This window comes from Tupaia chinensis, unplaced genomic scaffold, assembly GCF_000334495.1.
Source record: "Tupaia chinensis unplaced genomic scaffold, TupChi_1.0 Scaffold000272_1, whole genome shotgun sequence".
Classification (NCBI taxonomy): Eukaryota; Metazoa; Chordata; class Mammalia; order Scandentia; family Tupaiidae; genus Tupaia; species Tupaia belangeri.
In genome coordinates, this window is record NW_006159754.1 from 5,016,655 (window position 1) to 5,042,221 (window position 25,567).

The 25,567-nt window shown below is 40.7% G+C and overlaps 1 protein-coding gene across 1 annotated transcript in view; it reads left to right on the forward strand.

The window, feature by feature from the left end:
* Positions 1–25,567, forward strand: part of ARHGEF26 (Rho guanine nucleotide exchange factor 26) — a gene marked incomplete in the record, with an annotated part of 134,204 nt that overhangs the window by 54,567 nt on the left and 54,070 nt on the right. The window contains 1 exon segment of the mRNA XM_014588297.2: positions 22,916–23,068. Coding sequence (XP_014443783.1) covers positions 22,916–23,068 — 153 coding nt within the window.

A 25,567-nucleotide genomic window follows, 5' to 3' on the forward strand; every position in this document is an offset into this window, starting at 1 on the left:
TGATGACCTAGCTGTCAGGATTTTTTTTTTTTTAATTGCCAGAGAGCACATGCACTCACCTGAGAGAGAGAAAGCACCGTCCAGTGAGGCATGCTTCTCTTCTTCTGCGTTCCTCCTTCTTGTCAGGATTTGGGGCACATATGTGTATGTGTCTGGTGTTTCTCAAGCTGCTGGGGCCAGGATTTGAGTAGCAGTTGGCTGTGTGGGATCTGCCTCTTTCAACCAATAGGCTATGGGGATGACCAGAGGATGATTCTTAATGATCTGCTAATATCTAATCAGTGGCCACTTTTGTAAATGCAAGTGGGGTTGGTTGATTTCTTTTCTTTAAGAACTGGGTTTAAAAATTCACTCTTCCTGGTCTCAAGAGCATACTTTGTGAAGAAGAACAGGTTGAGTATTCCGATAAGGCATCAATGTATGAATTTTACTCATCTTGTTTCTTGCTTTATGAAAGAGTGGTCTCGAATCTAGTTCTGGGTACTAGAAGAGAGTGGCCATTTCTACCAGTCATCTCTTTCTCTAGTAGCCAGGGAAGTCTTGTGGAAAAGACTGTAGTTAAGGAACTGAGAGATCTGAAACTCTCTTAAGGAAATTGCAAAGTTTCTGTGAACTTTAAGTTTTTAACTTCATGAGAAGAGTCAGAGTGCCTATGGACCCCATTGGATATAAGTATAAATTGGTGGCTGACACCATGGCTAACTGTCTTTTCTTCTGGAAATCTTTAGGAAGAGCCTACATGATGGATCTTGAAACGTTTCACAAAAAATTCTTCTGAGAGAAACATGCATGGATTTCAAAAAAATTTCTGCACCAATATAAATGTACTTTATTTCCATTTTCTATGAACTTTCCAAAATTTCCTCACTTGTGGATGTGTGTATGTGTGTCCTTTACACTGAAGAATAGTTTTAGGTTGTAGCAAAATTGGGCAGAAAGTACAGGGTTTCCATGCACCTACTAACCTTCCCTCCAAACACACACACAGCCTTCACTCCACTGTCAACATCCTGAACCAGAGTGATACGTTTGTTGCAATTGATGAATCTACATTAACACATCAGTATCCCCCAAAGTGCACAGTTTACATTAGCATTTACTCTTGGTGTTGTACAAATTCTGTGGGTTTTGACAGATGTATAATGACATGTAGTCACCATTATAGTATTATGCAGAATAGTATCACGTGTTGAAGATATGTGTGTTTTCCATCTGTTCATCTCTGTCTCATCCTAAGGCCCTGGCAACCACTGGTCTGTATTTGCCACTTCCAGTACTGTTGACTTTTTAAGTTGTTATTTGTCACACATGCCCTTTGCCTTTCAGTTGTCTGTGAGGCATAAAGAGACAGTATTAGGGACCAGCAGATGGCATAATGTTACATCATTGGACTCCCACGTAGTCAACTGCAGTTCATGTCCCGGACCTGCCAACTTAAACTCAATCTAGGCGTGTGTGTATATGTGCCCAAAATCCCAAGAGGAGAATGAAGGAGAAGGGATTGAGGTGTGTCCATCTGCCCTAGATGGTTATTTCTTGCTTTCTGTCTCTGTTTCTCTGGCAAGCACACATGCCCTATAGCAGACATCTCTAAACTAAATAAATAAATAAAGAGCCAGTATTAAATAGGCAGATAACCAGTCTGGATGTGGGTAGTTTGAAGGTCAGAGACATATCTGGGAGTGGTTTACAGCTAGCTAGAATTCCAGGCAGTGATTCTAGATTAGATTACTGGGGAAAGCGTGGAGATAGAGAAGACTGAGCATCAAGCCCCGGCACCTTGCAACACTAAGACAGAGAAAGGATGAGGGAGGAGGTGGTCAGAGAGACGGAGGAACAAGCCAGTGGAGGTAGAAGGAAACCTGGGAAAAGGATGTGCTCTAGAAGCCAAACACCATCAGTTTTTATTTTTCTTCTTTCTCTTGTGGCATCCTTTTGAAGATCCACGTTTTGCACACATCCGTGAGATCTACATTTGTAGACAGGGGCGGTTCTGCATGAGAAGCAGTCACCACCCAGTCACTTCACAGTGTGATTGATGGAAAAAGGACATACTTTAAAAACCTAAGTCTTCCTGGGGCCTCTGTACCCCCAGATGATTATCAAGGTAGCCAGTGTTACTTCCAAAGAAGTGAGAAGAGCAAGACGGGGAAGAGAGCTTCACTCCATAGGCAGTGGGTACTGTCATTGAGGTTCTACTGTGGCAGCCAAACATGGGTGTTTCTCCCTGGTTCCATTTGTTTTCATGATGCAGGAAGCACAGGTTGTATTTAAGGTCAGGCTGGCCTAAGAAGACCCAGACAAATAGAACAGATAGATTCCAAGCAGAGCATGTTCATCCCCAAATTTGTTTTCTTTTTACAAAATGGACCATCCAAGGGTATACAAGGGTATTCTTTTTTTATTTGTAGTGATTTTATTTACAGAAATATTAGTATTATAAAAGTGTCAATTATACACATAGATTCCTGTTTTCAACTTCATGTTGTTGTGTAAGAGATAAGCTGTGTCTTACAACTGTTGAGAAGTAAAATGCTTATAGGATCATAATTTAGCCCTGTTCTATACTAATTTTCACATGTGCAGTGCCCAACATCAACATCTGAGAATCTGTTAAGGCTTTAAGCACAGCTTACCTATCATTGGAATATAGATATTTAGCCAAATGCTATCAATACATTTTTTTTTTGGAAAGTTTTTGGTATAGGGCGCGTGTCCTTGCCACAAAGACAGAGAGAAACAGAGAGACAGAAGGCAAGAAATCACCCCCCAAGGGGGATGGCCACGCCACAATCCCTTCTCCTCCATTCTCTTCTCCGGATCTTGGGCACGCATGCACATGCACCTGGCATGAGTTTAAGCCACTGGGTCTGGTACTTGAACTGTGGTCAACTACGTGGGAGTCCAGCGACATAGCCATTACGCCAACTGCTGGTCCCAACATTTTATAATCTTAAATGTGTCATTTGAAAGAGGATTTATTAGCAGAGCTTCTACTTATTCTTCTCTGTATCCCCTGCCCTGCTCAATCTCTTTAAAAATGCATTATGTGGGACCAGCAGATGGCATAATGGTCATGTTGCTGGACTCCCAAGTATTTGACTGCGATTTGAGTCCCGGACCTGGAGGCTTAGAACTCGTGCCCGGCACATGTGTGTGTGTGTGTGTGTGTGTGTGTGTGTATGCCCAAGATCCCAAGAGGAGAATGGAAGAGAAGGGATTGCATTGTGGCCATCCCCCTTGGGGGTGATTTCTTGCTTTCTGTCTGTCTATAGTGCATGTGCCCTATAAAATCTCTATTTTTTTTTTAAAGGCATTGTGTTACTGCCTTGGACTTTTGCCAGTATGGTATAAATCATTGAATTTAGCTTCTGATATGGTTTCTTCAGGCTCACATTATGAATATAAGTTGACAGGATTTTTCTGCTGATTTCAGTTCACCAAGACTGCATGAAGATTGTGAAGAGGTGGCTAGAGATGACTGGGTATAATTTTTCTTCCTTTTACTCCTTTGTAATTGAACGGTAAAGGTGCCCAATTAATTGCAGTTCTTACAGCAATATCAATTATTGCAATTTGCAAACCCCAAAGCCTTCGTAATGAAAGACAAACATTTTACAACCATTCATTTGTTAAAATTTGATGCTAATTGCAGCAATTAATTTTTCCTCACAGTTTATATAACATTTTACAGGTTAATCCCCCCCTCTCGCCTCTCTCTTCATATTAATATAAAAGTTATTCAGGGGTAGGGGAAGGATTGATTGATACATGTTACATGTGTAAAACTATTTCTGACAAGCAGTCCGTTGTTTTTCTTAGCACATGGATGAAAACCAGATGTTGCAGAGATTTGTTTTTGTTTTCTTTCCATGTAGGTGGACTGAAGGCTTGCAGGTTCCTGACAAATGGAAGCAAAAGTTTAATGAATCCCCAATAATTCAGTTTGCTTCTAAATAAAGCTTAAATGTGGAATGTTAAAAATAAGTAATTTCAGAAACGTTTTTGGCTGGATAGAAATTAGCATCTTCTGAAGTACACCTTAGATGTGTCATTTGATGATAATATAGTAACAACATCTACCACCATTTATTTAGCCTGATGTGCCACATACTATATTAAGTTCTTTTTTATACTTTTTAAATTTTTTAAAAAATATATTTTTTATTATTATTGTTGCTAGTATTATTTTTCAAATGAGTTTTGCCAGAGAAAGACAGAGAGAGGGAGAGTGAGAAAGCAAGCTGCCAGGTCCAGGACTCAAACCATGGTCAGCCATTTGGGAATTCCAACACCTTAACCACCCTACCACCTGCTGGCCCCTATACTTTTTAAAATTTAAACCTTGCCACAACTTATACAGGGGATAGTAATATCTTTGTTTAGCAGGTGAGAAATGGAGAGGTTAAGTAATAAATTATACCTATGTAGGAAGCGCTCAATACTAAGTGATAAACCAGAATGCAGATACAGATATGACTCAAGAATCCTCTTTTTTATTTTTATTTTTTGGGAGAGGTTTTTCACTATAGGGTGTGTGCGCTCACCAAACAGACAGAGAGAGACATAGAGACAGAAAGCGAGAAATCACCCCCCAGGGGGGATGGTCACGCCGCAATCCCTTCTCCTCCATTCTCCTCTTGGGATCTTGGGCACGCACACACACGTGCCTGGCATGCGTTTTAAGCCACCGGGTCCGGGACATAAACCACGGTTGACTACGTGGGAGTCCAGCGACATAGCCATTATGCTAACTGCTAGTTCCCAAGAATCCTCTTTTTTAAAAATAATTGTTTAACTTTATTTATTCATTCACTTATTTTAATTTGACCAGAGAGAGAGGGGGGAGGGGAAGTGAGAAAGTAAGCCACCGGGTCTGGGACTCAAACCATGGTTGGCCATGTGGGAGTGTCCAGCACCTTAACTACCACGCCACCTGCCAGTCCCCATGTTATTATTTTTCTATTTGACCAGAGAGAGACAGAGTGAGAGAGAGAGAAAAAGTAAGAAAGCAAGCTACCAAGTCTGGGCTCAAACTGTGGTCAGCCATGAGGGAGTCCCGTGCCTTTAACCAGCATACCACCTGCCGGCCCCAAGAATCATCTTTATAGGAAGATAAATTGAAAACAAGTTCTATGCCATCCTGGCAGCTAGAACATGTAGCTAAGTAGGCTGGAAAGGTTCTCAGTGGTGGAGGTCACCATAAATTGGACTGTGAGTGCAGCCCCAATCACTCTGGAATATGAGCTCAGTGTTTCTAGATCTTCTTCAGATATTTCTCAAAACGTAGGAAGTCTATAAATATATGGGCATGGTCTCTTAATTTTTAAATGTTAAAAACTAATTCAGATTTTTTTTTAATGGATATTTTTGCCTTAGGGCTCATGAGCTTGCCAGAGAGAAAAAGACACAGAGATAGTGAGAGAAAAAGTGAGAAATCACCCCTCAGGGGAGATGGCCATGCTGCAGTCCCTTCTCCTCCATTCCCTTCCTGGGATCTTGGACATGCACATACACACACTGGGAATGATTTTCAAGCCCCCGGCCTGGAGTCAAACCATAGTCAGTTATGTGGGAGTCCAGCAACACCTTCTGCTGGTGCCCTAATTCAGATGTTTAAAATACCCATGTATAGGGCAACTTCAACCCACCAGCTGTGTATTTGAGAGCTCTTATGCACACTGCATTGGTTTGATCATTTGGTTTGAAATAGCTTGATAAAATGTATGGACCTTGTGCCTGTAAGTGAAGTCACACTCTCGAGGTTCCTCAGAGACCCCTCTCAATACATTTAGCAGGAATCAGAGTGAAGAGCCACACTATCGTGTTAATATATTAAGGTGAACACCGTCATCAAGATTTAGAGAAATTAAGCATGAAGATTTTCAAGTACTTTATCTCTAACATTATATAATTAGAGGCAAGAAAATGCATTAGTATCTGTGATAAGCATGCTTATCTTTTCTTGATTCTTCTGCCCCATTAAAATTAGATGGCCATTTTTTTGCATTAGAGCAACTAAAGGATAGGAAGATGTGCCTTTTTTCATAATATTAACAGAGATAAAAATAAAGTAGCCTTAAAAAAAAAAGACAGCAGGCTAGCCCAATAGCACAATGATTATGGGCTAAAAGTTGGGAGGTAGATCCCATATGACTGACCGTGGTTTGAATCTTGGCCCAAGCTCGAAACACACCAGGCAGTGCTTGCCCCAAATCCTGATGGGTTGGAGAAATGGAGGTAAAACGTCATGGCGTGACTAGGTCCCACTAGGGGAAGGGGGGCTCTTTCTCTGTTTCTCCCTCTCTCTCTCTCTGGTAAGTACACATGCCCTCAGGCAATTAAAGGAAAAGAATTGGGAAACACCTGTATACATATACATACTCTTTTTCTTAAGTTTCTTCTGAGAGAGAGAGAGAGAGAGAAAGAGAGAGAGAGAGCACCAACAGAGTCTTCACACTGTGATCCACACTGCAGCCTCAACCATTCTGGGTACAGGCACATGGCAGCATCTGGCATGTACGGGGAAACCTTGGGATGTGAACTCCAGACCTTCACATGTGCGTCTGTCACTGCAGAGCATTGCATTACCATGGTGCCACCGTTTGGCCTCTCGTTTTCTTTTTTAATAATTATTTTATTTAACTTTATTTATTTATTTATTTATTTATTTATTTATTTATTTAAATTTCACCAGAGAGGAACAGAGTGAGAGAGAAAGAGAAAGCAAACTACCAGGTCTGGAACTCGAACCATGGTCGTCCATGTGGGAGTCTGGTGCCCTTAACCACCATGCCACTTGCTGGCCCCTTGTTTTCTTTTATTAATTAAAAAAAGTGAAGACATTTGAGTTGATCAAGCAAGAAGGTAAAGTAATTACAAAAAACTGAGAAATTCTTAAAATTTAAATGAAAAAAAAAAAACTGGTGAAAAAGATGATTTGTAGTTTGAATCTTCTAATCATAGTGAAAGTGCCCCCAGTATACCAGTCATGATTTTTCAGTGAACGATGTCCTAGGTATAGTTTCCTACTTTTAAAAAATACTGAATTTATCATTCTTCGTCATAGAGTAGAGGGGGAAGTTTAGGGTGCGTTTAGGGATTAAAAGTCTAATAAAAAGTGATGACACCCTTTCATCTTGTTGTAAAGGCCAAAGGTTAGATTTTTTTTTAACCTCCTTTCCTACAGATGCAGTTAAACTTAACTCCTAATGTTTAAGTCTGACTTCAAGCACATAAAATTTACAGAGTGAAAGCAATACAATATATAGGCTCTTTCTACTGCTGGTGAAGAAGGGTAGGCATTGTGGGAACTCTTTTTATCTAGAACTTGATGTTCATGAACTTCTGAAGGAAATATAGTATTTACCTTTTCTTCCTCTGTTAACTGTCAAGCTGGTCTTAAAAAAAAAAAAGGGATTTTCAAACCTGAAGATTTATGGGGAAAAAAATAAAATCTTTCCAAATGATCATTTTTCAAAAATCTTAAATTCTTTAAAAAATTACTATAAATACTTTAGTAAAGATAAACTCTGCATGTGCTTTAATGAAACTGCCTCTGATTCATTTGCATATTAATAATAAACACTAATAAGTGAACCTACAAGTCATTCTTTGCTTCAAAGACCACTTCTCCTGGAACAGTTCTCTATAGCTGAATTAAGGTTTTTGGGTCCTCCTCAAAAACAGAAAGTACTTACACTGTACGTTTTGTTCTATGCTAGAAGGAAGTTAGTTGGTATTTATTTTGCATACCTATAATAACTTATGGGGAAAGTACCTGGAAATGGTACACGTTTAAGGTGTATAAAACTACTTGGAAACTTTAAAGCACCATATGAGGTATAGTTACACTCTCAGGTTTAGTAATAGATCAGCATTCTGTAGCTGAAATTCATTCTGGATTTGTTAGCACAGGTGCCAAGGCATTTCCAGAATCCGACATTTTATAGAAACTGTGGTGACTGCTGACAACTTGAGCAGTCATGTGCTTTGGCGGGGCCTGAATCCCTCAGTTCAGTTACCCAGTAGCACGGACCTTCCCTCCCACAAGTGTACCTTCTTCCATGTCTTCAAGGTGAGGGTATCGCCTTGTGAAGGGATTGCAGTGCAACCATCTCCTGAGTCAATGACAAATAGTCTCTTTAATCTTTCTTGGATTCCTATAGTTAGCTGGGAGCAGTTCTGTTTTGGGGCAGAAAGCGAGGTGGGAGAGTGTAGTTGGCAGTTTCTATTTGGTGAAGAAGGGATAAAACTCAAGTGTATATTGGCCAAAGTCCAGATTGACTTTTTCTAGTTGTTTCCATTGCAACCAGTAAGTTATCAATGGAGATAAAGAATGGAGAGAGAGAGAGAGAGAGAGAGAGAGAGAGAGAGAGAGAGAGAAGGAGGAAAGCTAGAGAATGACAAACTCCCTGAAGTTGAAAGTGATCACCTATGTATGAACCAGCCACTGTGTCCTGGTGCATGACATCGTCCTGGTGATCTAGTGTCAACAACCTTAGCAAGCAATCAAAGAAGTGCGGAGGTAGATCCAGGCATTTAATCTGGCCTATAAAGTACCTGAGAGGGCTAGATGAGAATGACTCAGACAAGGTGTGCTTTCGTGGACTTTTAAAAGGTTTGTGTGGTTAGAAGCCAGTATTTAGACATTGGTTTGAAAAGCTGAGACTCATTGATGTTTCAGAGAAAGAAGGTGATGGGGTCAGAGAAGTTCTTGCCTGGGATTTTGATAGGTTCTTAAAGGTGAATTAAAGCAGGGGTGGGGGAAGGAGGGGCGGTTACCATAAAGAGCCCATTGCAGAAGACGTGTGCTTTGGGGTCCGCATTTGGGTAGACAGATGTGAGAAGGAAGGGGCACATGTGTAAAACACAACAGAGATGTTGGTGAAATGTGCCTTTGTATGTTTTATTAATTACTAGCTGGCAGCAGGGAATACAGATTTAACAGTATACACACTGTAGAAATTTCTCTAAAGGAATAGATAGCATATGTTGTAATTCTCATACCACCATTATTTTAAAAGTTAAAGGCTGCCAGCACCTTGGTGATGGTCCAGTGCTAGGTAATGTTTGGGAATATGAAAGAAGTTGAACATTTGGACCCTTTTGGTCTAAATTACCGCCATTGGACCTCTCCAAAAGCCTTAAGAGAGGGAGTAAAAACAAACCTTCCTTAGCTTTCTATAAATGAAACCATTATGGCTCCTGCTAGGGAATCTCGTACCGTGATTAAGCAGAAGAATAACAGTTGTGACTTGGGCTAGAGGGCTGTGCGATGATGCAGGCTGGCTTGGTGTGGATGTCTTGTCTTAATTCCCTGGGGTGACTAGGGATTTTGGCTAAATTCCCTCTCACTGACCCTACAGAGATGCTTAACATTCCCACATCTCTCAGCCCTTTCTATCTGGAGAGTGGTTTCGGATTGCGTTCTGTGGGGCCAGGAATTCCCTGAAGGCTCTCCAAGGTCTGCCAATTTGGGTATCAGGGATGCCAAACAACCAGGCTCTGGGCCCTGACCCTGCTTCAAGCTGAACAGGCCTCCTTTATTGGTTAAGTCTTGGGGACTTTTTGTAAGAGTTGCTTGAAAAGATAAGAAGCGTACAAAATCGGCTCTTTAGGGAAGTAGGAAAAGGGCGAGCTCTGAACATAAACGTTAGCTGAGAGCAGCCCTCACTCCTCTGTTCAGTTCCCTAGCTGCTGCCCTTTTTATTTTATTAATTCGATTGCTTTATTTTTTAAAGAATTGTTTTTTATTTAACTTTATTTATTTTAATTTGGTTAGAAGGCGGCAAGGGAGGGAGAGAGAGAGAGAAAATGACAAAGCAAGCCACCAGGTCTGGACTCAAACCACAGTTGGTCCCCTGGGAATTCAGCACCCTTAGCCACCATGCCACCTGCCAGCCCTGTACCCTTCTTATTAAGGGAGCTTTATTGAAGTCATAATTCATGTGCCAAACAAATAACTCTTTTAAATTGTGTAATTCAGTAGTTTTTAATATGTCCATGGATGGTGAGACCATCACACAATTAATTTCACACTTTCTTTAACTTCCAAAAGAAATTCTATGCCTTTTAGCGCTCACTTCATTTCCCCCCATACTGCTCTAACTCAGGCAACTCCCCATCTACTTTCAGTTTCTATGGATTTGACTCTTCTGGATGTTCCATATTAATGGAATCATACAAAATGATGTCTTGCATGACTGACTGTTTTCGCTCAGCATAATCTTGCCAAGGTTCATGCAGGCTGTACTGTGTGTCAGTTCCTTCCTTTTATTGATGGATACTATTTCATTGTGTGGCTCTACTACTTTTTATATACTTTTTATTGATTGATTTGTTGATTGATGGACTTTGGGTTGTTTTTCCTTTTTACTATTAGAAATTATGCTGCTATGAACATTTATGTGTAAGTTTTTGTTTGAGGTTTTAATTTCTCTTGGGTACATACCTGGGAGTGGAATTGCTGGGTCATATGGAAACTATGTTTAACATTTGAGGAACTGCCAAGTGGATTATATGTGAAACTTGTGGCTGGCCTCTTATTTGCACCTCAGTTCAGCCTTCCCCAGCCCTACGCATGCCAACTTTCACCCTGTTGCCTCTAAGGTAACTTTTCTAAAATACCAGAATCCCCAGTGGTTTTCTGTTACCTAAGAAGGGAACTGAAACTGCTTACCATGGCACTTCAAGTTCTGTGCAGTCCATGCCCAGCCTGTTCATGATTTCATCTCCCAGTAATTTCCCAGTTTTTGCGTAGCCTTCAGTGTTAGCTATTTTGTTAGAAAGCATTGGTTCTTAAACTTTTTTGTGTCATGGATCTCTTGAAAAAATCTTCTAAAAGCCATTCATTTTTTGGTTCCTCAAAAAAAAAAAAAATGCATGTGTAGTTGTGCTGACACAACAAACCTGACATGCAAATTCAGAGAGTTTGTGGTTGCTCTGAAGATCATTAATGAATCCTGAAGTTCACCACCGCATTCCCTGGGCACGACTTGCCTGCTCCCATCTTTGCTCATCTGTCTCCCACTCTCTCATCTGTCTCATCCCCTCTCTTCTGCCTTTCTCCTTCCCAGCAGTTACCTATGAAGGTGTCTGTCCTTTTGGAGTACCTCTCAGAGGACCTGGAAGGGAAAGTGTTTGGCTCCATCTTTTGTACCTGGTACTCACCAGTTGCTTCGCTGTCTTGCCACAGTGCTCTCAGTGGGTAACAGTGAGAGCTCACTTCCCTGGGGGCTAGACTGGGAGTGCTATGAAGGCAAGGATTTTTGTGGGAGCTTCCTGCGCCATGTCCTGTGTGTCTAGCATAGAACCTGGTATATAGAAAGAGCAGGGAGGGAGCTGGATCTGGAACCTCCACCTTTCTGGGATTGATGAAGCTGTCAAGCAGGCCTCAATGAGTAGTCAAGGGCCTGGATGCCAGCACTAGATATTGAATCCTGGGGAAGGAATGGGAGGCTAAAAGAGAGAGAGACTAAACAGATTAAGGACATGTATTGGTTGCCTGTTGTTGCTGTAACAAATGATCACAGACTTGCTTTTTTAAAGAACATGAATGTGTTCTCTTACAATTTTGAAGGTTAGAAATTTGAAATCAGTTTACTAGGCTAAAGTCAAGGTGTCAGCAGGACTGCTTCTTTCTGGAGGTGGTAGGGGAGGGCCGATTTTCGTGCCTTTTCCACTTGCAGAGGTCTGCATTTTGTAACTTCTAACTCTTTCTCTGCCCTCACAGTGTCTCCTCTTCCCTCTGATTTGTCTCTAGCCTGCCATCTTTCTGACTCTGATCCTCTTGCCTGCCTTTTATAAGGAACTGTGTGATTATTTTGGGCCCACCTGGGTAGTCCAGGATAATTTTCCCATTTCAGTATCTTGAATCATATTTGCCAAGTCACTTTTATCACATCAGATGATATATTACAGGGCACGGTCATTTTTGAGGACTGTTATCCAGTCTGCCACAGAAGGTTCTAATAAACATGGTACCTTTGTGTTCTTACCAAGGGGGTCTGTGCCTTGCCTGGCGTAAGACCTCTTAATCAGAGCATGGCATCTTTGTCACAGTTGGGTAAGAGGCAAAAGCCCAGGACCCTGCTACCTGTGAAGAAACGCTCCACTGCAGCTCAGGGGCAAAGAATTGTTGGATTGCCTGAGTTCTCAGCTTTCTTATCTGTAACTCACAGAGAAGGGACCAACACACAGGACCTAAAAGCTGGATCGCCTCCAAGTTCCTGTCACATTTTAAAAACCTGACAAGAAAGTACATCCCTGTGACTGTGAGCAGATCCACTGTCGGACGGGGTGATGTTGCACCTGTTCGCTCTGACTTAATTGATGAAAATGCGGGAAGTAGGCTTGTTATCCTTGATCTGAGAAGACTGGAAAAGGAAGAAGCCCTGCTGGAATTGCTTGAAATACGTGTGAATTGTGTGAGTTTGTATAGGAGGGAAAGGCATTTTTTTATAGTTCACATAATAATTTACATGAATGAACCATGTGTTTGACTATGTTAAAGCATGTTAACATGTTTTAATGCATTTAATCACTATAGAATCTCATGAGGTCATAACATTATTACTCCCACTTTACAAATGAGAATATAAAGACATGGCAATGTTGAATAAGTTGCCTAATGTTACATGGTTAGTAAAAAAGGGGACTGGGATTTGAACCCAGGCAGTCTGGCTCTAGAGCCTGCACTCATAACCAAGATGCTGCTCACATTTGCTGAAGGTGTGATGTCCATGGTACTTGATTAGCTTTGCTACAGTGTGAACAATGTGGTAAACCATGAAATGGACTTTATCTGGAAGTGTATTCAGTTACAGGTATTATTACTTATGAGGTAAGAGATCCCATCTCACCAATGTGGAAGAGAAGTCTGGTGCGAGTATAGACTGTAACACCTGGTCTTTGGTACTGGGGAAGTGATTTGGAGGCTTCATAATCACACTTTCTCTTTTTCATCCGCTCATGCTCCCCTCCCATTGGTTAAGAGGACCTTCACTCTTCCTCCCAACATGTCCCCCTCCTCATGAGGCTGCCAGTGGTCTTTCTTAAGCTCATGACTGTCTGTGCCAGGACTGAAGGTTGACCCAGTGTTTTCCACTCGGTTTGTTTTGTCTTAATAAATAAAGAAATGGAAATTTAACATTATTCCTAAATCTGCTTAAAAATCAGGACAAGAAGTTGTTTACCCCATACATTCTTTTCTTCTGATGCTTTGCTAACCAGTGCTAATAACCATTAAGAAGAAAGTCTTTTTAAAGTCCTTGATAAAAATCAAAGGAGAAAGTTGTGGAAAAGGGTCTCACTGGAGCCGGCTGCTTCACAAACTGGAGTGGGCATGAAAATGTCAAAGAGGACAGAAAATTCTGTTTCCTTCATGCAGGCAGCATCATTTTTCTTAAGATATGATGTCATAGCAAACTGACCTTGAATGTTTTTTGAAATTCTGTGTTCTGATTTCTTTTTTTTTTATTTTTTTAAATGAAACGGATGGGAAACATAGATAGCATTTATTTTTCTTTTAGGCAGCAATAAGTTCCCCAAAATTTGTGTGTCGGGATTTGGTTGTCACAGAAATAAATGGGTGAAAACCTGATCTGATTATTATGGTGTTGAAAGGTAGAGGTGGGCAAGCCAGTGGTGTGGTGGTTAAGGTGACTGGAACCCACACAGCCAACAGCACACTTCAAGCCCTGGACCTGGCAGTTTAAACAATATACCAGGTGCGAGAGTGTGTACACTTGTGTGTGTGTGTGTGTGTGTGTGTGTGTGTGTGTGAGCGTATGCTCAAAATCTCGAGAGGAGAATGGAGGAGAAGGGATTGGGGTGTAGCCATCCCCCCGGGGAGGGCTTTCTCACTTTCTCAGTCTCTAGCAAGCGCACATGCCCCATAACAAACAGAAGGAAGGAAGGAAAGAAGGAAGGAGGGGCAAACCTTTGGAAGGAGATTAGGATTAAGGTCATTAGGATGGGTCCCCCATAATTGACGCCTGGTGAGTTTACAAGGCAAAGGAACGAGACCAGAGCAAAGAAACATGGAGGTAGATGTGTGCACTCCTGCCCTCCACCATGTGGCAATGAGCCCAGAAGACCCTCACCAGATGGTCCTCCCAGCTGAGCTGAATGAATCTCTATTCTTTTTTTTTTGGAGAGATTTTCACTTGTAGGGCGCGTGCGCTTGCCAGACAGAGAGTGACATAGAGACAGAAAGCGAGAAATCACCCCCCAGGGGGGATGGTCACGCCGCAATCCCTTCTCCTCCATTCTCCTCTCGGGATCTTGGGCACACACGCACACGTGCCCGGCGTGAGTTTTAAGCCACCGGGTCCGGGACACGAACCGCGGTCGACTACGTGGGAGTCCAGCGACATAGCCATTACGCTAACTGCTGATTCCCAGAATCTCTATTCTTATAAATCACCTCATTTCAGGCATTTGTTACTAGCAACAGAATGGACTAGAACAAGAAGACGATTTATTTGGGTACATTTAACAAAGAAAACCTCTGATGCACAGATTTGAGGCTCACTTTAAATGTTGTTTTTACCTGTTAATTGAATTCTGATTTGCAATATTATAGATACTCCCCAAAAAGGATTTGGAAACAGTGCCTGAAGAGAAACACATTCTTTCCTGTACTGATTTTTATCCAGAATGACCAGTTCACAGTAGGGCAGGGGGCTTTGGCATGAAAAAGCTTTTTTGTTTTACTTGACTTTGTTCCAGTATTCTGGAAGTTCATTTTTGCTGCTCTTCCCCAACAACATCAAGAATCCACATTTTGGGAACCAGCAGTTAGCGTAATGGCTATGTCGCTGGACTCCCACATAGTCGACTGCGGTTCGTGTCCTGGACCCAGTGGCTTAAAACTCAGGCCGGGCGCGTGTGCGTGCGTGCCCAAGATCCCGAGAGGAGAATGGAGGAGAAGGGATTGCGGCGTGACCATCCCCCCGGGGGGGTGATTTCTCACTTTCTGTCTCTATGTCTCTCTCTGTCTGGCGAGCGCACGCGCCCTATAGTGAAAATCTCTCAAAAAAAAATATTAAGAATCCACATTTTCTCAGTTTGTTTATAATTTATATCCCAATTACATCCATAAAAGGCTCAAGGCCCCTTGCAATAAAAGGCATGTACCCAAGGAGGCTGTTAAATGAGAACTAGGAAACATGGGGCCAGCACAGTGGTTAAGGCAGCTGGATCCCACATGGCTGACTGGAGTTTGAATCCCAGACCCAGGACTAGAAAAACATACTGGGCACCTGTTCATACATGCCCAGAATCCTGAGGAGAGAATGGAGAAGAGTTGTAGTATGGAAATATCCCCTTGGGAGTGCTTTCTCACTACTCTTCTCTGTCTTTCTTTGGTGAGCATATGCTTGCAGTAGCAAGTTTTCATTTAGAAAAAAAAAATTGAATTAAATTAAATTAAATTAAAAAAAAAAAAAAACTTGGGACCAGCAGATGGCGAAATGGTTACGTCGCTGGGCTCCCATGGAGTCGACTGTGATTCGAGTCCCAGACCCAGCAGCTTAAAACTTACATCAAGTGTATGTGAGCATGTGCCCAAAATCCCGAGAGGAGAATGGAGGAGAAGGGATTGCAGCATGGCCAGCCCCCTGGAGGGTAATTTCTTATTTTCTGTCTCTTTGTTTCTGTCTCTCCAGCAAGCACACATGCCCTCTAGCAAAAATCTCTAAAAAAAAAGAAAGAAATGGTCACAGAATTGGTTATATAGCCATTATCTACTAAAAAGGAAGTTTCTTAGAGGTCATAAACCTTTCCTAGGTTTTGAGTTTTCAAAGATTTTTTTTTTTCAGGCAATGAGATTAGCAAAACTATTCTCGAAGACATAGGCCCTGCATCTCAGATGTTATGTAAGAGTGTAAACTCCATGTGTCATATTTGCCATCTCAGTTCTGAAAAATCAGCCTCTCAGCACTACCTCAGTTCAGCTCACCCCCTTCACCAGGTCCTGATAATTTAATGCAGTTATTGAGTTGTGCCTGGTAGATACTTTTTCATATTATCCCTCACTATTCCTTTCCTTGGAACTTGGCACTTTTAACAGTGTGGCAAGAAGACATAATAGATAGCTAGAATTGATTCATTCAACACATTTGTGAGTGCTCATTCTTTGTAAGGCCCTTGAGATCCCGTGGTGAACCAGACACCCTTTGTCTCAGTCTTCGTGGTTACATATAAAACGGGAGAGAGGGCAGGATTTTCCATTAGATGGAAATGAACAATTTTGTTCACATTAAAAATCATAATTAAAAATTATAAAACTGTCTAGAATCATCCAGAGCATTCTGGGCCTATGCATTCACGTACTTTCCTCTCTTATAAAGACATTTTAGTGAAAGTGCTGGCACATGCTTTCAGTCCTTTGTTAGAATCTTATCCTCATTTCTGGGAAAAATTAAAATATGGATGAATGCATGTGAGTAGCCCTGAAACAAAAGAATCATGTATGCAGAAGGTTACCATGGGAATGAGCTTATTTTTCTTCACTTCATTTCTGTGAAGCAGGTTCAGATGAGAAATACCTTACATTCTCATTGTTAAGCCAAAACTCAGTTTTAAAGGGGGGTTTTCTTTTTTTTTCTTTATTTGTATGATCCCGTTTATATTTCTTCTAGTAAATATATTTTCAGTGAAAGGAAGGATTAATAAATTTGAGCCTGACCCAATACAGAACCTTCCAGAGGGAAACTTGATTTTATAGTCTTTCTTTGCCCCTCTTTTCCCTCAGCTCTACCTTGACTTGGGGGGTTGCCAGGTGCCTGGGGAGTTGGATTTAAATCTAAGCAGGCTCTGTGTTACATGGTATTAAGTGTAAGAAAACCCTTTGATTCAAAGTCCTGAAAATACCCTTAGCTTATCTCTTTTACCCCAGCCTCTTCTGCTATATATCCAGGCTGATCTTAAAGGGTCGAATAGAATGATAAGAGTTTCTTTTTCAATTTTTTAAACAAAAGTCATCCTAGAGATCAAACAGTAGCTATCAGAATGAGAATGAGAGCTATCAGAGCATTTTTGCTCGGTACTTTTTTATATCACATTTCAAACCAGTTTTAATTTCAACCGTTATCCCCTTATTATCAATCCAGAGACAAAATTTCAGAAGAAAAAGCTAAACTAGAATGTGAGAAGATAGTCTTGTTTTTTTAAAAGAATTATTTTATTTAATCTTATTCATTGTCATTATTGTAATTTTATTTGAAGTTGACCAAAGAGAGAGAGAGAGAGAGACAGAGAAGGAAAGTGAGAGAGCAAGCTACCAGGTCCAGGACTCTAACCGTGGTCAGCCACATGGGAGTCTAGCTGCCTTAACCACCATGCCACCTGTCGGCCCCAAAGAAGATAGTCCTTTAAAGAAAAAGTTTCTGAGATTTTTCCCGTATTAAGATGCAGGACATTCTGATTGAAAAATAACAGCTCTATGTTTTGTCAAACTAACACATTTCCTATTAGTGTTAATCTGGCAAAAAATTCATAGGAGAGCTCCGTCTTGCTCATCATTGATTTTGATTGATTAATAATGGCTAACTGAAGTGCAAGGTTGCATCTGGGCAGAGTGCCACAATCTGTTAATGATGCCTGCCACGGGTTGGTGTTTATACTTTGGCTGTGTGTTTGCTATCCCTGATTCAGTGCGTTAAAAGAAGTCAGCACCGATCATTAACCAAAAGGAAAAAAAAAAAACCAAGTAAGCCCCAAATCTCACTTACCCTCCACAGAGTATAAATTCATTTTGGTAGGGTACAGAATGTTCTCTTAGTGCTCAGTTAGGAAATTATTTCCAACAGCACATAGTTTGCTGCCACTTATCTGGACTATTACTTTGTTTAGTGAAGATATTTTATTACAGAATGTAAAACCTGCCCAATACGTTACACGTGTCCCGCCTATGTCACTATGATGCTCTTTGGCGGGCTACTGCAGCCACTTAGATAGATGGACAGCTCATTCAAATAAGGAAGAAGTCCCAGAATGATTTAAGTTGCTTTAGGGAAATGGCTATTAATGAAGGAAAAGTACCTTGAAAGGATGCCATTCTGAGAAAGGCACAGAACAGCGCTGATTATAACCAGAGCCCTTGTCCTTTGCTTCCAGAGCTAGAGTTCCAAGATTGCTGAGCTTCTTGGCCTGGCTGGAATTCTCCCTTAATAGAGTGGGGGAGGCGCTGATCTGGCAAGTTTTTCAGCAAGTGCAGCTGGCATTGAAGGAACTCTCAGTTGGACTGGGTCTCATTTTAGTGACCCTACTAGACAGGATTATAATAGCTGGTGCTGTGAGTTTGTGTCTTTCCTATGGCTCTCACTGGACCTAGCACAGTTCTGGGAACCCAAATTGCAGTCCATTAATAAATGCTGACTTGATTTTCCAGTGAGCATAGAAAGCTACAGTCAGAACAACTTCAAAACAGGCAGAGATTGGCCAATTGGTGGGTGATACTTTCTTGGTAAAATAACAATAAAACAAAATTCCTGGAGTGGGCTTCATCTTTATGATTTTCTATTTAACAACAAATTCAATTTATTCATCCATGGATTATGTATCAAAAGTTGACTGTCTGTATGTAGTGTTTCAAGTTCTGTGCTAGGGCCCGGGTACATAGTGATGATTATAGAAAATAAGGCCCCTGTCCTCTAGACCTTGCTAAGAGATACAATAGAAAATAAAAATCATGAGAATTAATTGGGAATGTAATAGTTATGCTGAAGGAAAAATAAATAGAGGTTTATGAAGGTATAAAACAAGGGACCTTAGCCCATCCCAAATGGGTCAGAGAAAGCTTTCTGTTGGAGATGAATTTTCAAGACTAGAAAGATGAGTGGGAAATTCCTTAGGCAAAGCACAGGGGAGTAGGGCACCAAGAGTGTCATCCGTGACTTCCAGAGAGTTTCACAGGGCACCTGTAAGCTAGTACTTGATCACACTGTGTTAGCCAGGACCAGAGCACATTGCTGGCCACCAGTCCCCTGATTTCTTCCCTGGCAATTGCACCTAGTGTGCTTGCGGACTCTTCTGCTATTCTGACATCTTACTGTTTTCTGTACAGCTAAGGGCATGGCTCGTCAGTCTGCAATCATTTCAAACACTCACTTGAAGTATAGGTGTGATCGCACTGGTGATGGTGAGTTAGTAGGCAGATTGAGTTAATTTGGGTTTCCAGTTAGCAGGGAGTTTCTTTAAGCAGCCTTTCCTGGTCCACAGGAGGTTGTTAACAATCTAGACTTTAGTGATAAGATTGGAATTTTGGTATGAAAAATAAATGCAACGTGTAACATGATTGATTATAAAACATGACCATCTTGGTAATGAGATAATGAAGGCATTGTTCCAGAAATAAAAAAATTCATAGAGCTGAAATACATATTTCTATTAAAAAGTTACCCTCCACAGAAGCCAAGTTACTTTATAAACCTATTCAGCTTCCATTCAGGGAAATAGCATGCTTTTACTTTTGTTTCAGATTTTATTTGAATAGCCAGCATTATTGGTTTCTGAAACAGTACCTTATTCTTCGGTAATACTTCCTTGGTCTCAGCTCACTTAATCAAGTATGCAAATTTGCCGAAATCACTCATAGATCATTTAACATAGAAAGCTTTAAATTATGTCTTAATTATGCTCATGTCAAAATAAAAGGTGAGTGGTTTAGTTTATATTATTTTAAATGTAAGTAGCATAAACAGGTATTTTATTAGTACCTTGTTTTTAATTTTATCTTTGGCAAACCTTTCACAGTGATAAATGAAATTTTCCTTTTCATTGGAAAAAGCCAAGTTACTGTTGTTTTTCATCATATAGCTTCATTCCTTCAGATTGGTAACAGCTAAAGACAAGACACTGTAAGAGAGATTTGCCCCAAGATACTTATTTACTGGAGTTACATGGTAATGACCTTAGGAGTGGTTTCTTTCTTTCTTTCTTTCTTTCTTTCTTTCTTTCTTTCTTTCTTTCTTTCTTTCTTTCTTTCTTTCTTTTTGAACATTTTCTTAAATTTTACATTTAAAAAAATGCACTTAAATTAGAAATAGTTTTGCATTTATGTGAAATCAGAAAGAAGTTAAGTCCTGACAGTATCAAGAAACCCAGTTCCTCTCATTCTCACAGATGTGCATTTTCAGCTGTCGATTAGATATCTCAAAGGCAAAATTGAACAGTTTCCGTCCTGTTTTTCCCTCCTCCTGATTCCCTGTCTTATATTAAATGGTTAAATGATCAAACTGGTTTTATAGGTAGAACCCTTGGCTGGAAATCCTGGTGTCTTTCTTGGCTTCCCATTGAATCAATTTCTCAATTCTATTAATTTTACTTGTGTATTTTCTTTTTGATTTCCCACTGCCAGGTTTTATTGTACTTGCCTAATCGTGCCATCTAACTGGCCTGCTTTCCATCTCTCTCTTTCCACTTACAGTCCAGCCTTTCTCTGCTCCTCTGTCCCAGTTTTCTGTCTGGTTGAATGATCTGTTGGCTTTTATGACTTCCAATGGTTTCTCATCCACAAATTATGCACAAGCTCCTCGGCATGCCATAAGGCCTTTCCAGACTACCTCTAACCCGCTTTTTCTTCCTGCCCTTATTCCTACTGTTACCTTCACCTCCGACTCAATGAACTACTTAGTTTCCTGCATAAGACTTATGCCTCTGCTCAGGTTGCTTCCCCTGCCCTCAGGGCTCTGTTCCTCTGCTTGGATCACGACATCCTGTCACTGTTGACCCAGCTCACATGTTTCCTCACCTGTTTATAGGGCGGTTGCCCTGCCCTCTGGAATTTTCATCATATGCCTTTCAAGCTGTCACACAAACCAGTTCTTCAACTCCAGCTGGAGAGTTCAGTCCTGACAACTGCCTAGAGTTGGTATTGGGTGCCCAGATTACCCACTCCTCTGTTCTACTTGGCTACAAAGGCCCTCCTTTCAGGCTGTTATTTGCTAGGAGAGCTCACAACTCACCAAGGCTCTTTACTATTTCTAGGTTATTATAAAAGATACAGCTCAGGAACAGCCGAATGGAAGAGACATATATATAGGACAATGTCTGAGGGGCAGAGCTGCCAGGCGCTGTCTGCCCACTACCCTCTCAGCACCCCAGTTAGTCCACCAACTCTCCCCATTGTTTAGGGGATTTAATGGAGGTTTCATTACGCAGGTAGTAGGCACTTACGATGGATTACATCTTTGTCCTTTGGTGATTGAACTCAACCTCCAGCTCCTTTTCCTCAGAAATGTTTGACTCCATAATCATCACTTGGTCTTTCCATGGTCAGCCCCCATCCTGAAGCTGTCAAGGCATCCTCGGCCACCAGTCATCCTATTAGCACACAGATAACACTCTTGCCGCTCTGGAGATGCCAAGGATTTTAGGAGTTGTGTTCCAAGCACAGAGGATGAAAATCCAATGTTTCATTTTACAGAGCCTGCGTTTTAATTGGCTCCATGCCTCCCATTGACTGCTCAACTGTGAGTGTTAGGAGAGAAAGGATCATTCTTACTCAGTTTGTAGTTAGTAAACTACTCATGGCATATTTAGGTTCTCCCACATTCATTCTTAGAATTATGCTATCATTTCTTGATATATATATATATAGAGTTAGTGTGGTTAAAATTTCACCTCTGGGAGGCAAGCAGGTGCCATGATGGTTAAAGTGCTGGATTCTCATATGGCTGATCACAGTTTAAGTCCCAGACCTCACAGCTTAAAAAATCATGCCAGTCATGTGAGTGTGAATGCCCAAAATCCTGAGAGGAGAATGGAGAAAAAGGGATTCCAGTGTGGCCAATCACCCTGGGAAGTGATTTTTTCACTTTCCTTCTCTCCTTCTCTCTCTGGTGAACTCATGGACCCTATGTTCAAAAAAAAACAAAATTATCTCTAGATACATACACCAAAAATTTGAAAAGAGATACTCAGACAGGAACTTGTGTGTAAATGTTTATAGCAGCATTAGCCATATAGTCAAAAGGTGGAAACTATCAACAGATGAGAGACCTTCAAAAGCTAATACTGATTATCGAAAAACTACACATAAGATTTCAACCTTTCTACACTAAAATAAACCCATACTTTAATATTATTTTTTTCACGATCATTTCGAAGTCCCCTCATATATATTCAGTTGTCCCTATATAATGAGACCTCCATTTAAACCCTTAAATGATGGAACCCAGAGTGAGTATACTGAGGTGCTTGGAGGGTAGTGGGCAGAGAGGGTCTTGGAATTCTGACGCATCTGCCCATCGTACCTTGCCCTAGACATCGCTTACATTTGATTCTTCCGGAGTTGAATACTTTATTGCACACACACACGCACACACACACACACACACACACACACACCCCCCACTAAATCTGACAATTCTAAATTGCTATCAGTCTGTCTATACTTTAAATCTGGTAACTCTAAATTGTAATCTATGTTATGAAAACATTCAAATGCTGTTCATATTATTAGATTTCAAATAATTTGAGCTTCTTCATTTTGAGAGAAAGGACACATAAAATCAGGTTTATCTTGGACTTTTTTTTAAAAAACATTTTATTGGTGTTTTTCTCATGAGCATTTCGGTACAATAAAATATGTAGGCATGAACTCTCTCCCCCTCATATCTAGGGAATTCTTGCAAAACAATATTTGCCTATTTAAAAATATACCTGAAGGCAGAGGAATGCCCAGGATTATCAGTGTTTTAAACCAGACACTTCAGATAAAAAGGTATTAATCTAATATGTTAAAATTTAGACAAAATGTTCATGGTTTGTTTTTATTTTTTTGAGTTGATAGTGTGTGCTGCTGACATTTTCTAACCTTTCGTAATAGCATTATATGAGGATAATTTGTTTTCTCTTAAAATATATGGAAGAAGTATAATGCCTTTCTTTCTTTTTTTTTCCCTAGATTCTTTACAGAGTTGGAAGCAAGACATCAGAATAATATCTTCATAGACGATATAAGTGACATTGTGGAAAAACACACAGCATCCACATTTGACCCGTATGTGAAATATTGCACAAATGAAGTCTACCAACAACGAACACTACAAAAATTGTTGTAAGCAACATTGAATGCTGCAGTTTTAATAGTCTAACTTAGTTTTAATGAAGCCACATGGATTGAAAATTAGTTGATCTCTGATATAATATTTGGAAATGTTTCCTAATGGGCTATTTCCCAGGGTAGAAATGGTTAAAAGGATTACTTTTATGGTGAGGGTGTTTGAGAAGAAAATAATATGTGGAAAATTTCTCTAAAGCACTTAATGGAGTTATAATTTGTTATTGTCTTTGTTTTTGTTTCTTGTGTTGTGTAAGGCTTTTTTTTTTTTTTTTTTTCTGCAAGACACTAAGGTGATTATCACTCCCAAACCCCTAGTTTTTAAAGCAGTTAACTGGCAATTAAGTGATTTGCCTGAGGCCTAGAACAGGTGTTTGAATAGGTGGAGCTAAGAAGTGAGGATGCAGGACTTTCTGTGCTATTCTAAACCCCTCCATTCAGTTGACAACTATAGTAACTTGTTAATAGGAATTGCTGATTCTGCCCTTTTGAGTACTTAGGGCTGAGGAGAGGAGGAATGGTCTGATGGCAGGCAATAGAAAATAATGTTCTTCAAGATTTTAAATATAGTACAAAAAGGAATCCCAACTTTAAAAAAAGGCAAGCTTTGATTTCCCTCCACACCTTTTCTGAGTAGGTTACTGAGAGGTTTATTTTATTTATTTATTTATTTATTTTTAGAGATTTTCACTGTAGGGCGCGTGCGCTCGCCAGACAGACAGAGAGAGACATAGAGACAGAAAGCGAGAAATCACCCCCCAGGGGGGATGGTCACGCCGCAATCCCCTCTCCTCCATTCTCCTCTCGGGATCTTGGGCACGCATGCACACGCGCCCGGCGTGAGTTTTTTAAGCCCCCGGGTCCGGGACAGGAACCGTGGTCGACTATGTGGGAATCCAACGACATAGCCATTATGCTAACTGCTGGTTCCCCTGAGAGTTTTGATATCATGTAGAATGCCATGTCTATCCTTAGAAGAGTCAGCAATTGTTTAATAGCATGATAGTTTTATGTTTAGGGACCGTATTTATCACAAGTAGCTGCCTGTTTTACAGTGCAGTTGTGCGCTCTGTAAATCCAGCTCGGGGGCTTTCAAGCTGTTATTATTCTCACCCTCTCCTTTGAGTTGTGGTATTAATGATGACAGTGTGCCCCTGTTTGGCTTCCATGTAGTGTGTGAGAGCGCTTTGAGGGCTGAGGTTGGCCATGGCTGCCTCCTGGCAGCTTGGAGGAGTACAGAGCTGCCATGAGACAGGAATAGTGAGGGTTGATTATTCCGCCTCGCCCCTCCAGATCCCCAAGACATTCTCTCATGGGCAGGGAGGAAAGCCCCTGGCTGCCAATCTCAAAAGAGGATTTTAGTAAAAAGCAGAGTTTGTCTGCACTTTCGACATTTGGGCTGGATAACTCCATGTTGTGGTGGACTTCGTAGGATGTTTAACAGCATCCTTGGGCTCTACCCACTGGATGTTAAAAATGTCTGCTATCCTAGGGGCAGTATCACACCCCTCACTTCCCTTAATCCCCTTCTCCCATGGAAACACTCATTTAGATGCTGATTCTGTCCTGTAATTGGAGAATGTGAATTTATGTTTGAAAACAAAACCTTAAATTAGAGCTCAATATGTTTTTATTTTCCATTTTGTTTTAAAGAATTTAAAAAAAAACTTGAGTAGGTACTGCTATCTGTTCTGGTCCTCTTAAAAACATAGATTTTATCTAAATTAATTTAATGACGCCATCCTTTTTGCTTTCACAAATTAGCATTTGTGTTTTCAGGGATTTTGGTGCCACTGACATGCATTCAAGATTAGAGCACTGACTTTCAAGTTTTAGCAGCACATTAGTAACGCCTGGGAATCTTTGGAAAACTAGCAAGTAATATCCTGAATCCATCCCAGATGGTTTAATCAAAACCTTTGTAGGAGACTTTTGAAAGAGGTTAGGCTGGGGCCTGAGTAATTTAAATATGCAAGCAGATTAGAGTCTGATTATCAGTGCTTTTTCCTAAAAATTACTAAAAATCTTTCCCAAGTCATTCAGGAAAGGAAACCTCAAACTTTTTGATTGCAGAAAATGCTATAGGGCGCATGCGCTCACCAGACAGACAGAGAGAGACAGAGAGACAAAGCAAGAAATCACCCCCCAGGGGGGATGGCCACGCCACAATTCCTTCTCCTCCATTCTCCTCTCGGCATCTTGGGCATGCACGCACAAGTGACCGGCGTGAGTTTAAGTCACCAGGTCCGGGACGTGAACCATGGTTGACTACATGGGAGTCCAGAGACATAGCCATTACGCTAACTGCTGGTCCCTTGATTGGAGAAAATGAAAATAAAACATTTCTGTATAATTTATTTGATTTTACTATTATATTTACCAATTAATTTTTTTAAACAGACTTGAACCAAATCATCTCGTTTTCAAAATACTTTTTTTTTTTTTTTTTTTTTTTTTTTTTTACAATTGTGATCTCTGTGGCCACTACCTGCCTTC